This window comes from Pan troglodytes, chromosome 5 (genome assembly GCF_028858775.2).
Source record: "Pan troglodytes isolate AG18354 chromosome 5, NHGRI_mPanTro3-v2.0_pri, whole genome shotgun sequence".
In the NCBI taxonomy this organism is placed as follows: Eukaryota; Metazoa; Chordata; class Mammalia; order Primates; family Hominidae; genus Pan; species Pan troglodytes.
The window spans coordinates 47448860-47462894 of NC_072403.2; the positions used below are offsets into that span (position 1 = coordinate 47448860).

The window sequence follows — 14035 nt, forward strand, 5'->3', positions numbered from 1 at the left end:
GGGGCTTGCTCTCTCAGGTGCCATGTGCATGTTTATTTTCTCCTCAAAAGACTTGGAGGCTGGGATGAAATATACTTGGCTCTCTTTATCCGCAGGTTCCACATCCGTGGATTCAATCCACCACAGATGGAAAATACTGTACAGTATTTGCAGTGTGCAGGACCCACAGATAGGGAGGGCCAACTTTTGTATCCACAGGTCCTGCAGGACAAACTGGGAGGCTTGAGCATCTGGAAATTATGGTATCCACAGGGATCCTGGAACCAATCCCCCATAGGTGCCAAGAAACATTGTCCTACCACAGACAAGGAATCTGAGGGTTGGGGAGTTTAAGATGGATCAAAAATCAGTAGTGGATGCCAACCATGGTCTGACCTGTTTGACTGAAATCCATGTTCCTCTCAAGGGACTGTGACTCGGGGGTAGTTGGGGAGCCCCCAGAATTTGAGAACAGCTTTTCATACTAAAGATATTGGAACCTTGTCAGGTGCAGTGGTTCATGCCTATAATCCCAGCACTTTCGGAGGCCGAGGCAAGTGGATCAGTTGAGGCCGAGGCAAGTGGATCAGTTGAGGCCAGGAGTTCGAGACCAGCCTGGCTAACATCTCTACTAATGGTGTTGCGTGCCTATAGTACCAGCTGCTTGGGAGGCTGAGACAGGATAATCGCTTGAACCCGGGAGACGGAGGTTGCAGGGAGCCGAGATTGTGCCACTGCACTCCAGCCTGGGTGACAGAGCGAGACTCTGTCTCAAAAAGATAAAATGAATAAATTAATTAAATTAAATTTTAAAAGCTATTGGAACCTCTATGAGTTATAAGAAGAAGCTTAGGCCTCCACCTCCTCCTTACTGTCCTGACCATCCCAAACACATACCCTCTCTTTCTAGGGGGATGTTTCAGCCACTCCTTGAGAGGCATTTCTGGGATCAGGGGATCCAGACCTTGACTCTTTGCCTTGGGTATGTAACCTAACTCTCTGGACCTTCGGTTTTTCCATCTGTAAAATTGGCGTGATAACTCTCTCCCACAGTTCTCATGAGGAGAAATCATGGTTCCTATGGAGAGTGAGTTAACCTTACTGAGTGTCTACTTTTGACCAGGTGCTAGGCTGAGGGCTTTAAAATGGAAGATGGAAAGTGGAACCAGGGCTTCCTTCACTGCACACCTCCATGACGAAGCCCAGTGTCTGGCTCCCAGTAGGTGCTGGGCAAGTGGCAGCCTTTTTTATAGAAGAATAATTGTTGCTTTGGACCTTCTGTGGCCTGGGGAAGGTCATTTGCCCTGGGATGGGAGCAAACACAAAGTCCATTTCAGGTGGGGGTAGGAAGGCAGTAATATGATAGGTTCCTAGTGAATAACTTTTGTCTTTGCTTTGTTGGTGTAGGTTTAAGACCCAGACGGGGGCTAGGCACTGTGGCTCATGCCTATAATCGCAGCATTTTGGGAGGCTGAGGCAGGCAGATCACCTGAGGTCAGGAGTGCGAGACCAGCCTGGCCGACATGGTGAAACCCCTTCTCTACTAAAAATACACACACAAAAATTTAGCTGGTCGTGGTGGCAGGCACCTGTAATCCTAGCTACTCAGGAGGCTGAGGTAGAAGAATCACTCAAACTCGGGAGGCGGAGGCTGCAGTGAGCCGAGATCGCACCACTGCACTCTAGCCTGGGCAATAGAGCGAGACTCTGTCTCAAAAACAAACAAACAAACAAACAAAAAACCTAAAATAGCCCTTCTTCATGTCATTATTATAAACAGTGCAAAACCTCAACTGGGGCAAAAAATCCTCACCCAGAGGGGCAGTGCAAGGGCTTTGTCTCCTCCCTTCCCCACCCCAGCACGAGGTCTCCTAGAAGTCAAGAAAACATGGTTGGGGGTGTGGAGCCACCCCTCACCTGGGGGGACATCGGGAGGAGCCACATTCCATCAGGCATCCCAGGAGCAGCCTCTGGGAAGTTGAGGAGGAGTAGATGCCCAGCTACTCCTGTGGCGATGGTTATGTTTTTGGGGGTCAGCAGTCACTGCCCTTTCAGCCTTCAGCCTCAGCCTCTCCCCTGTGTCTCTCTTCCTCCACCAGGTACCGCTAGAGCGACATGATGGTGGAATCTGCCTCGGAGACAATCAGGTCGGCTCCATCTGGTCAGAATGGCGTGGGCAGCCTCTCTGGGCAAGCCGATGGCAGCAGCGGCGGGGCCACAGGGACAACTGCAAGTGGCACGGGCAGGGAAGTGACCACGGGTGCAGACAGCAATGGTGAGATGAGTCCTGCGGAGCTGCTGCACTTCCAGCAGCAACAGGTAGGAACTGGTGCGCCTTGGGGTATCTGGGAGCGGGAGAGGGGACACTAGGCTGCATTCCACTTCATCCTGGCTGCTGGAGCACCACTCCCTGCCAGGCAGCGTCACTTTACCATTCTTAAGACAGTCCAGCCTCCAAGGACTCCCTGTCCACCCACCCATTCTGGTGGCCACCTTGAGCCTAGGCTACCACAGCATTTTCAAGAGATAGAAGTGGGACTCGGAGGTCTGAGATCATGAAGCTTGAAACTGTCCCAGAAATGCCAATAAGAAGAGACAGACACACACCTGGGCAGCAGGGTTGAGATTGGCATGTTGGATTGGTGGGCACTCCACTCTTCACCTGCACACTGGCTAGGAAACTGGCTAAATGAACAGGGTTAAGAGGGTGCTGTGCACACAGGGGGATCTTCACATTATTTCTGTTGCAAAACATTATCTGCTTCCGAGTCAGCTTGGGCCTCCATTTCCAGCAGTGAAGAGAGGCCCAGGCAGCTGGGTAAAGGCCAAGAGAGGTAGGCAAAGACAGGCCTCCATTTTTAGGGCTCAAACTGGGAATCCCTGTCTGTGTCTTCTATTTCCTCTTCCACCCTAAAGTGCAGAGTTCGGGAGTTTAAGACCAACCTCTCTGAGGATCTAGAGGCACTAGGATGGGTCTAGATCTGGTTGGGTGATGACAGAGCAGGGGCCTCATGTCCTGGTCCCACCCGGGGAAAAAGGGAGAGTCATGCTCAACAAGTTGAGGAGAACCTGCCCAGCCAACAGCCCTGGCCTTGGGATTCTCTTTCTCTGATTTGACTCTGCTCCTGGAATCACTGCTGGTGGTGCCGGCCCTTGAGCGGGGCAGGGGGTGGGGTATGCTAGGGACATGGAGAAGCAGGGCTCTGTGTGTACCTCCCTGCTCAGTACCCCACTCCTGCCTCATGCGTGCACACATGTGTGTACCACGGTACCCTCATGTGCTCCTCCATGGCCCTGCTGTCTCTCCCAAGTTCACCCTGGGACTCTGCACTCCTTCTCCCACAGCCCAACTTCATAACCCTTAAGGGGCCTTTTCCCATCATATTCCTTGGAGCCAGAAGTCAGACTGGAAGCAACACCATCAGAAGCCTGACTCCCCTGCACAGAGCTGGTCAGCCAGCGCTAAAGCAGGAATTGAAGAAACCTGGTTTAAGTCCCAGCCAGCCCCTTAACCAGTGGCATGACCTTGACCAAGTCATGAGCCTGCCTGAGCCCTGGCCTCCTTGGCACCTAAAGTACAGAGTTGTTAGGATCAGGTGCAATTTGGGTGTGCAACACATGCAGCTCATTTGTCGATGTGGATGTGAGTGGAACAGAGGACTTCAAAAATCACTTTCTCTTGCCAGCAGTGGAGACTGGAGCAGGGAAGGGCCTGACTCCCTTCCCTAGGGAGATATTCTTCAGGAGTTTGCTGGCATCTCCCAAGCCTTCCTAAGCACATTCTCTGGGGAAGAGACCCACAGAGTCTGTGCCGTTTGCTGGGGACAGAAGGTTAAAGGGCAATATCCTACCCTTTACCAACATAATAGCAAAACACACCCCACCAGAAATCTCCAAGGCCACCCATTTTGTATGGCCAGCTCTTCCATCTCTGTGACTGCAGACAGAGTTATGAAGAATTTTAAATGTAGGGGTTGGGGAGTACTGAAACTGGAAAGTTTCTTTTAAAAAATTTCTGAAAATGAAGAACGAACACAGTTCTCTGGATAACTGGGGAAATGTTTAGGGTGGGGAAAGACAGAACTGTCTGTACTGATCAGGTTTCTTGGTTCTGCGTTGCACATGAGCCATGTTTTCCCATCTATATTCCACATTCCAGTTATTCCTGTTTGTTTTGGGGAATATCCCACAGTCCTGGAAAATCCTATATCTGTTTCACAAATAAACTGGGGTGGGGAGTTGGAGGCAGGCAGAGGGCTGTTTTATCCATTTGGGCTCACTATGGGCAGAGTGCCCAGGGCCAAGGAACATATTTGAGACTTAAAAAAGGTTTTGTTGGCTCCAAACTATGAAAAGAACTTTGCAAAATTAAAATTACAAGATTTCCAATTAAAATGAAATAGTCCATGGGCTATTCCTCTACCCTGAATGTGTGAACGAGGCTTTTGGGGGAGCTTCAAGGGTAACATTTTCTGGTCCCCAACAACAAATGTTCCTACTTGTAGGATAAACAAGTATGGGAAGGAGAGCCTGGCCCTTTGGGTTCCTGCTCCTTCTCAACCCCAACCTGAAAGGACTTAGAGGACAAACCAATGCCTTTCGTCTCTGGTGCTTTGGGGTCTTCACGTATGCTGTGTTGTTATCTCACCATCCCTGCAAGGTGGATATTATTATTCCAGTTTCACAGATGAGACAGCCAGAGGTAGGCACTGAGTTGTCAAGATGGCACAATAAAGGCTGCGTAGACCTCACTCTCCCAGTTCCTAGTTCAGGGCTCAGCACACCTGCCCCTTTGCTGCTTCTCCATCACACAGTCGCTGTGGGAAATGGAGGCAGCGAGGCCTCGAGCATAGTGGGTGCTAAGGAAATGTCTGTTGATGAGTAAATTAGAGCATTTCATTTCCAACCTGAAAGGGTTCTGTGATAGAAAAGCAACGCTGCCCGCTGGCCCTAAGTAGCCACTCTAGTGCCATCTGCAAACTCGATAGGAAGTGGGGTAGGAGAGGGTCTGTGGACCACACGCTGGTCCCATTCTCCTCGTACTCTCTGTGGCTCTCCAAGCTCCTCTGCCTTTGTCTGTCTGTTGGTCCTTGTCCCTCTGCTCTCAGTAAACAAGCCCTGGAAATGCAATCCTGGCCTTTGGGAGTAATGAGTTGACAGAGAGGAGAGAGATAAACAGGGCGAGTCAGAAGTCAGGCCTGTGACAGGACTTCAGGCTGAAACAAACAGTGCTGAAGAGGGTGGCCACGTCACTTTGGAACAAGAGCAGGCACTTGTTTCCATGCAACGAGCAGGCTGGGAGCTTGTTTAAACAGAGGCTGGGGGGTGACCTGGCTTGGCTGCCAGGCCAGGTCTGACTAGAGGGAGAGGGTCCTTGGCTGGCTGCCCCATTTCAGCCCACAAGGCCCAGCTTCCACCTCCTTCATCCCAGCCTGGTCATTGGTGAGTGACAAAGCCATATCACCTCCACGCTGTCTTTGGGGCTTTCACCAAGTCTGCAGTCTTATGCCCTATGGGGAATCTGTCTACCCTGAGGAGAAGGTGCAGGAAGTACAGTAGGCTCTGGAGCAGTCAGTCAAGCTGCAAACACACCTTCAGTCTTACTTTGCACTGGGCTCCGTGCCGGCCAGCTGGCATTGGCGATCCCCAGCTGCTGTTAAAGAATACCCTAGACCATAGACACACCCACAGCCCATCCGTCCCCTCCCTCGCCAAGGCAAATGCTTCTACCACAGTGCCCCTCCCTGCATTTTTACCCTATGGGATGGCTCTTTTCTTTGAAAGTTGCCCTTGTGTTTTATTCTAATCTGATTTCACTTGTATGAAAATGTTCCCAGTGTGGGGATTTTCTCAGGGACCCCACAAATACCCTTAGGACTCTCTCTGATAGGGGCCATGAAGCCTAGGAGAAGCGTGTGCCAGATTTTGGGAGGGGAGGTCTTGGGGGCTGGTCTGGGTGCGCTGGCCAAGTTGGGGCCAGGAGGGCCGAGCTGGTGGGGTGGAGGCAGGCAGAGCCGCTGGCGGCGGTGCTGAGGCCGCGCTGAAAGGCGTCCTGGGCCTCTGGAGCGCGCACTCCCATTGTCCATGGGTTGCGGGGGTGACAGGTCAGCGAGGGTCACGGGAGGGTTGCCTAGCGTCTGGGAACTCCCACTGCAGTTGCCGTGGCAACTGGGCCAAATCCCATCCCGTTCACATCCTGTGAGGAGATTCAAAAGGGTTGGGGGGCTCTGCACATTAATGGGCTTTTACCTCACCCCCCCCTTCAAAGAGATGGGGGGAATGTCAGGCAGTTGGGGGAGGGGAGAAGAAGAATGGGAGAGACTTTTCTTTCCTTTTCCTCCCCCATCTGGCCCTCCTCTGCCCAAGCTACTTAGAGGGATGACAGCAGGGGAAGGGGAGGATTCAGAGGGTGAATTTGCCCCCCACCACCCCCTGACACACAGACACACACACGCGCGCACACACACACACACACACACACACGCGCGCGCGCGCAGTCAACAGTTGTCTTTGGTCTGCAGGTCCAGGGCCCATTTCTCTTCAGGACTGCTGGCTGTGTGCCCCAGATTCTACTGTTTCCTGTCTGATCCCACACCTTCTGCATTCTCCTTTTTCTTCTGGAGAATGAGCCCCTCCCGTGGAGGAGCCATGGCATGGAGGGAGAGTTGGGGCCTGCACTCTCCAGAGGGGAGGCTTACGGACATCACACCAGTTCATACCAGCTGCTGGGGAATGCTCAGAAACTGCCCTTTCCTCCTTGGCCTGACACAGTGAGAGAAGGGCAGGTGGGAGGTGGGAGGAGCTGGGGAGTGCTGTGGCTGGGAGAGGGCCTTAACCATCCCCCTTGTTGTACCCCTCCCAGGTCCCTGAGAGCCAAAGACCTCCCTGTTTCCTATGTTGGAAAATTCTCCTAGGAGGGAGTAGTGCTAGGAAGGCAGAGGGCGGGGCTGGGGCCTGGAGGAGGGATCTGCAGACCCCTGCTTTCTTGGGACTAAAAGGAGCCAGCCCACTCTACCAGCAGGAGAGCCCCCAGCTTCCCTCCTAATATGGAATTCTGAAATCCCTCTTCTTCCCTCCCTCACCTCCCCTTCATGGCAGAATTCTTTTCCCTGCTGATTAGAACTGGGGATACAGAGGAGAATTTGGGGAAGGGAGATGAATGTTCCTTCTGAGAAAGGATTTATCTTGAGGATTGAAGTGGGGAAGGCTGCATCCTAGGGTCACCTCATCAGGGCAGAACTTGGCCTGGAACCCTCAGTGGGAGAGCTGGCTTTTCCCCTGGGGGAGCACCTTTATTCTGAGAAGGCCCAGTAGGAATCTTCAGGACGAGAACTGCATCCCCCACCACCACTGCCCCCACTCCAACCCTACATTGCAGAGGTGGCTAGAGTGAAGCGGCTCAGAACCCAAACCCCAGCACAGACCCACTTCCAGAGAACTCCACAGATACTGGTGGGAGGGATGTATGTCTGGTAGCCACCTCCAAATGCCACCAAGAATGAGGAAAGTGATCACGGGAACTTTTGCATCACTGCCACTCGGTCACCCACCATCACCTTGGTGATTTCACCTCCTTGCTGGAGGTCAGAGTTCCTTCCAGGCACTGAGGACTCTCGCCCTCATGACACCCTGCAGAGCTGGTTTTGGCTGCAGGAGCTGGATGAGCCCTGGGCTGCATCATTGCTAGAAGCAGGCAGAGGCCGGGCACTGCTGGTGCGAAGCCTGCCTGAGTTTGAGAGCAGTGGTGCAGGGAATGGAGAGAATGAAGGAGCCTTTTGAAGGATCGCAGCTCCTCATCCACGCTGTTGAGTTCAGCTGTAAATTCTCATCTCTCTGAGGCCAGAAACTAGTTCCTTATAGAGAGGAGGCATTTTCAAGGCACTTGGTAGGGAAGGCGTCCTGAAACCGGGGCTGTACACCCAGGATGTGAGTCGTCTCCCACCCACGTGGGCCTGTCTGTGTCTGTGCATTGCTGGTTTTCATTTTAATGGTTCTAATTTGAGAATGCACCGATGTCATTTTTACAAGGTTGGTGTAAAAAAAATTTACAGCCTTTTCCAAAAAGCTTTTTTTTTTCCAAGGGAAAAAGGTGCGGAATAACTTCAGGGGTTTTATGTTCTCCTCTCCCCACCTTCCTTGTCCCCGCTCTCTGTGTAATTTCATTTTTATGTCTCTTTGCTGGAGGACAAAGCCTGGCTGGTCGAGAACTTTCCTCCCCCCAGGTCAGTTCCCTCAGTGGTCAGGACCACTAATCTCTAACTCCTCCTTCTTGTACCCCTTTCTTCCACCCTCTGGTCCCTGAGGAGTTGCATTTTGAGGGGTAGATGAAGCAATATTCCTTCTTTACTTTGAACCAGTGAGTGCTTATTAGGCATCCATTGTTTACCAGCAGTAAGTATCTACCCTGAAAGACTGTATCACTTCCTACTCAAAATCCTTCAGCGATTTTTCAAGTGTATAATGGAATAAAAAATCATTGTCCCTGTGTAATCTGGCACCTGCACACCTCTGGGACTTCTTCTCAGGCCACTCTTCTCTTGGCCACACTGGCTTTTCAATTCATAATGCACCCAGCTTTTCCCACGGCAGGGCCTCGCACCATGTGTTCCCTCCACCTCAGATACTCTCCCTTGGAAGAGTTGCCTCCTCCTGATGTTGTGTCTCCTCAGAGAGGCCTTCCCTGGCCACACACCCTAGAGCCAGCCAGCCAGCCAGCCACCCAGCCAGCCTCCATGGGACACTCGCCACCAGCTCAGAGTTTGCATGTCTCTTTGTGTAGTGTCTGTCTCGGCCCATTAGAACGTGAGCCCCGTTAAAGACGCTGAGTCCCCAGTACTGAGGACACTGTGAGTGCCCTGTGGGGCTTAATAACCACTCATTAAATTGTTAAATTAATAGTCATGCTGTGGTTCTGGAGGTAAAGGTAATAGGCTTTCCTGGGGATGCTTTTCTGGCTCAGAATGGGGCGAGGTGGGCCAACACCCTCAAATACCCTTCTAGTCCCTTCTTTTCCTAAATCCAGCCAGTTCCCAGTGAAAATTAATTATGGAGACAATTTAGATAAGATTGAATCCCAGTTTTGCCAGAACCAGCCAGAGGCAGACAAAGGAAGTTTGGAGTTTGTTTGTTTTGGCTGCCCCTCACCACAATCCAAATTAAACTAGAATTTGCTAGTACCTCCTCCATCCTGCCCAGCCAGTGCTTGGTTTCTCTTCCCTGTGCAGAGCCCAGTTTCAGGTCTGGTACATTCAGGTTCTGCTTTTGCCACTGTGTCCCGTTGGGCAAATCATTGCCCATCTCTGGATCTCTGTTTCTCCATCTATCAGTGAACTAGAAAATACCTATTTTTTGACCCACTAAATTGATATTATGACCCACTACTGGGCCATGAGCAGCAATTTGAAAAATACTGGACTAGATACCCTCTAACACTTGCAGCTCTCCAGGGGGTTGTGGCCCAAGCTCTTCGACTTCTCATTCTCAACAGCCTTTCAAGCTTGTCTCCCTGATTATCACGTCCCTGCCCTCCTGCACACACACAGAATAAGGCTGGCACCCCAACACAGATCTGGGATCCTCCAGCCTGCTGAAAGGACTGGTAAATAGCCCCGCACCTGGCTTCCTGAGAGAGAATGACCCCTCTCCCACCCCCCACTCCACCAGCCCTGAATTCCCAGAACCAGAAATGGGAGTGTGGTCCTATCCTGGAGGGGAGAGAGAGACCCCACAGCACCGAGACTTGTTTTTCTATTCATAGCAGCTCCCTGTTGCCCTCAAAGCTACAGCTTCATTCTCCACCATCCCAACCGCCCTCCCTGGATGCCATCCGTTATAAGCCATTTGTTCCTAATTGCGGAGATCCTGCTAATGACTTCTGAATGGGGGATGGGGGGAGGAGAGTTCAGCTTCATTAGCGAGACTGAGTTCTTAAGCTTGAGGAGGGGGCTGGGCTGGAAGAGGGTTTGGTTAGCAAGGCCTTCCGGGTGGCACCAGGCAAGTGACCAGGAGCTGCTGGTGAAAGATCAATCATCATAATAGTGTTCGTCCAGGACCTACTGGGTGCCTGGCAGTGTGCTAAGTACTCCATGTGCACAGTCCCACGTGCTGTTCCCAGGAACCCCATGAAGAAAGTATGGGGTTGTTCCAGTTTTGCAGAGGAAGAAACGGAGGCTCAAAGAGATGGTGACTTGCCCAAGGTTACCCAGCATACGGTGGAGCCAGAACTTGGATCCAGATCTCTCTTGAAGTCCATGCATGAATGGACAGTACACCTCCCTTAGAGGAAAACTGGACATCATCCCCAGACCACAGAGCTGGACATTTGGTTTTCAGTCCAAGGGGTAGAAGGAGGAAAAAAATGAGGTTCGAGAGGCCAAATGGCTCCCAGTTTTGCACTCTGCCTAAGCCCCCTCTTCCTCCTCCCCTAGGTTTTCCATAATGGCTTCTTCCTGGTGTGGGTATCTGAACACCTTTCTCACCCAGGGCTGTGTTTGGGTATCTCTTGTCCTTAGGGAAGGGAAACTGAGCCCACTTTTCCCCTGGAGTTTCCTTTCTTGGTCTTCTTCCTCCACCTCCACCATCTTCACTTCCCCTTCTCACTGGAGGGCTGAACACATGCAGATTAGGGGGAAGGCAGATTTGAAGGCCTCGCTGGACTGTGCATGGGATCATGGAGACCCCTCAGTGGAGTAAGCCCTGAGCAGTCAGAGGTGTTTGGACTCTGCCACTTCCTAGCTGTGGAACCTCAGGCCTCAGTTTCCTTGTCTGTAAAATAGGGACATCAATACCTGCTCCACCTAGCTCAATGTTGTGAAGCTTCAATTAAATGTTTGAAAAAGTGCTTTGAAAACTGCAAGGCAAATGTTAGCTGTTAAGCTTAGTGTCAGCCTGTGCCAGCCTCCCATATTCAGCCTAGACTAAAATGAGTTTTGTGAGCGGGTATCGCATGTCTGCTGTGTGCTGGTGGTTGGAGATGGGGGTTCACAGCTACAGTTGACAACATCTATGCTTTCAAGGAGGCCCCAGTCTGGTTGGCATATTCAAAGAAAGTGGGGCTGGGGATCTGCTGGAGTTAGGACCCATCATTTCCCACGTCTCTCTGAGGTGGGCAGTCCAGTGATCTCCAGGCTGCAGTGCCAGCAGGCAGTGTGAACACATCTGGTGCAGCAGCATGGTCGATGTGACCCTCCTCGTTCACCGTGTTAACTCGCCCTTCAGATGGTGAGACTCCAGTTAGTGCTGCCACCACCTCTGGGAAGCCTTCCCAGACTTCCCCAGGTAGAAGAAAGCCTTCTCTGACCCCTGGCACTCACCCCCACTTCAGGCTGACTAGTTTCTTATCATTCGTGTTTTGTTTTGTTTTGTGTTTTGTTTTGTTTTGTTTTTTGAGATGGAGTCTTGCTCTGTTGCCCAGGCTGGAGTGCAGTGGTGCCATCTCGGCTCACTGCAAGCTCCGCCTCCCGGGTTCACGCCATCATCCTGCCTCAGCCTCCGGAGTAGCTGGGACTGCGGGCTCCCGCCACCACGCCTGGCTAATTTTTTGTATTTTTAGTAGAGAACGGGGTTTCACCGTGTTAGCCAGGATTGTCTTGATCTCCTGACCTCATGATCCGCCTGCCTTGGCTTCCCAAAGTGCTAGGATTACAGGCATGAGCCATTGCGCCCGGCCTATCATTCTTTATATTAGAGGCTATCATCACAGAACCTGAGCTGTGAGCCCTGGGGGGGGCAGAGGCCACCTTCTGTTTCTCTGTATCCCCAGCCCCTAGCCTGGTCCCTGGCACGCAGCAGGTACTTCATAGATGTGAGAAGAGTGGTGAGTGAGGACCCATGTATGAGAAGGAATGGTAGGAAGCTGAGGGAGGGGAGCCTTGGCCAGACCTAAGGTCTTACCTGGCTCTCATCTGGCCTGGTCTTGGCAGGAAGAAGGAAAGGGGTTGTGGGTAGGGGGTGTAGGGGGAGGAAGGGCCTGTCACAGGGAGGGGGAGGTCTCAGGAATGAGACTGCAAGGCCTTGCTATTTTTTTCGTGTAAATCATGTAATTTCATGCTCCAGGGGACCACAAAGTAAGAGAGTCAGTGGGAGTCAACTCCCCTGGCCACCCCCCACCCCACCCCAGGAGACTGAGCAGGGCTCTGCCCCCAACTGCCCCCAGAAGCCCCTCCCTGCTGTTCCCTCCTGTCCCCCGGGGATCTGGAGTGCGTCATCTCCCCACCCCAACCAGTGTCCCTTTTGGGTCGCCTGGGCTGGCCAGCCTCTCTGAGCCATCTTCTTCCCCTACCCTTGTCCCCTGGCCTCTGACCCCTGTACCCCCTCAACCCTACTCTACCTCCACCTTTGGAGGACAAAGAGCACTTGTCAGTAGACCTGGAAGAGTTTGTAAAAGCAAGGTAGTAGAGGCAGGGGCTTCTTCCTAATGACCACCTGACTCCCTGCCCTTCCTCACCCACAACACCCCCCCCCCCACCCTTCCTCCTCTTTCCGCAGAGCCTTTTGACTTAGAAAGGTCAGATTTCTGCTTTCTGAAGTGAATCTGGAAGAGGAGAAACATCCTGTCCCCCTCTGGAAGCCCAGGGCACTTCTCTGGGTGTGACATCCAGGGAAGGAGGTGGGGTGGGGGTGGCCTGTGAGGAGCACACCATTCTGAGCTCCAGGTTTGCTGCAGGACACCTTCCCGTCAATAGGCCAGTGCATATTTAGTTGCCATCCTAGGGTAAACTAGATTTAAAGCCTCAGGAGGCTCGGCTGTTTGCACTGATGATGAACGGACGCGAAGGTGGTTGTGTGTATATGCTTGGTACACAGTGGTCACTCTCTTTGCTTGTTGAGCGATGGGTGGTGCAGCCATATCCCACCTTAAAAGGTTTTGCCTTGAAGGTGCTTGTGGTGGGGTAGGAGAATAGGGGCCCATACAGAAAAAACAAGTGCGAGTGTGGACAGATGTGAGAGTGAGCCACAGGCGGGCGCATTTCGTCTAATAAGTGCGCAGGGCACGAGGCTATGTTGGGGAGAGGCTGGAGGAGGTGAAGTGGAGAATTGTGGAGAGATTAATGAGAGCTGAAGGGAGTGAATACTTCCCGAATGCCAACTGGATGCCAAACATTGGTCCTTTAATCCCCCTAGTAATTTGGAGATGGGTAGTTTCCCAGTTTTGCAGATAAGGAGACTGAAGTGCAGAGAACTGGAATAACTTGCCCAAGGTCGTAGCTGGCAGGCCGCACAGCTGGGATTCAGACCCAGGACTGCCTAAGGTTGGAGCCCTGTGTCAAGGTAGACACACCTGCACTGGCTCCCAAGAGGGTCTTGAGCAATCTGGAAGCAGATAAATTTTGTGCTCCTGAAATGTGGATTCAGAACTTGCCTTCAAACCTCCCACTGAAGCATAGTGAGGACATAGAGGGCTTGACTGGCCTCATAGATAATTTCCTGGGCCCTCCTGACCCCTCACTCCTACCAGACGTCTCACTGCCCATCAGTTTACCTTCTGGGCCCCTCCTACTCCTTGACTGTCACACTGACCCACTGGAGTGATTCCTCCAGCAATCTCCATATGCCTCCCACTCCTATGACCCCTCTGGCTCAGCTCAGTCTAAGCCACTGTGGCCACCAAGCCCACAGCACGATGGTCCGTGCATCTCTGCTGATAGTATACCTTTCAGAACTTGATCTAATTCCTCCAGCAGCATGCATGTACAATCCTTGAACTCAGAAAGTCACACAGTACTCAGACCTTGTGCCACTGACCCCAGGGCTCTTCCCTCATCCTCCCAACTGTGTGCTCTGGCTCCACAGTGAATGCTACTTTTTAGCCCCCAGACTGACCACCCAGTAAGGCAGTTGGCCTTGGAGCCAGGCTTCCTGGGCTCAAATCTTGGCTCTGATGCCGCCTAGCTGTATGATCCTGGGTAAGTTACTTAACCTCCTGGAGACTCCGTTTCCTCATCTGCAAAATGGGGCAATAATCCCTACCTCACAGCCTTACAGAGGAAGATTAAATAAGCTCTTGCCTGTACAGTGCCTGACCCATAGTAGATGCTCAACAAATAGTACTGATTTA

At 52.1% G+C, this 14035-nt stretch overlaps 1 protein-coding gene across 12 annotated transcripts in view; it reads left to right on the plus strand.

Moving 5' to 3' along the window:
* FOXP4 (forkhead box P4) overlaps positions 1–14035 on the plus strand; it is a 54281-nt gene that overhangs the window by 17297 nt on the left and 22949 nt on the right. For 11 of the 12 annotated variants that reach the window (XM_016945016.4, XM_024357201.3, XM_016945021.4 and 8 more), the window contains exon 2: positions 2079–2298. In XM_016945016.4, the coding sequence (XP_016800505.1) occupies positions 2095–2298 (204 nt within the window). In that variant the 5' untranslated portion in view covers positions 2079–2094. Of the gene's footprint in view, positions 1–889; positions 962–2078; positions 2299–14035 lie in introns of all 12 variants that reach the window. The other variant, XM_063813018.1, reaches the window with a different exon arrangement.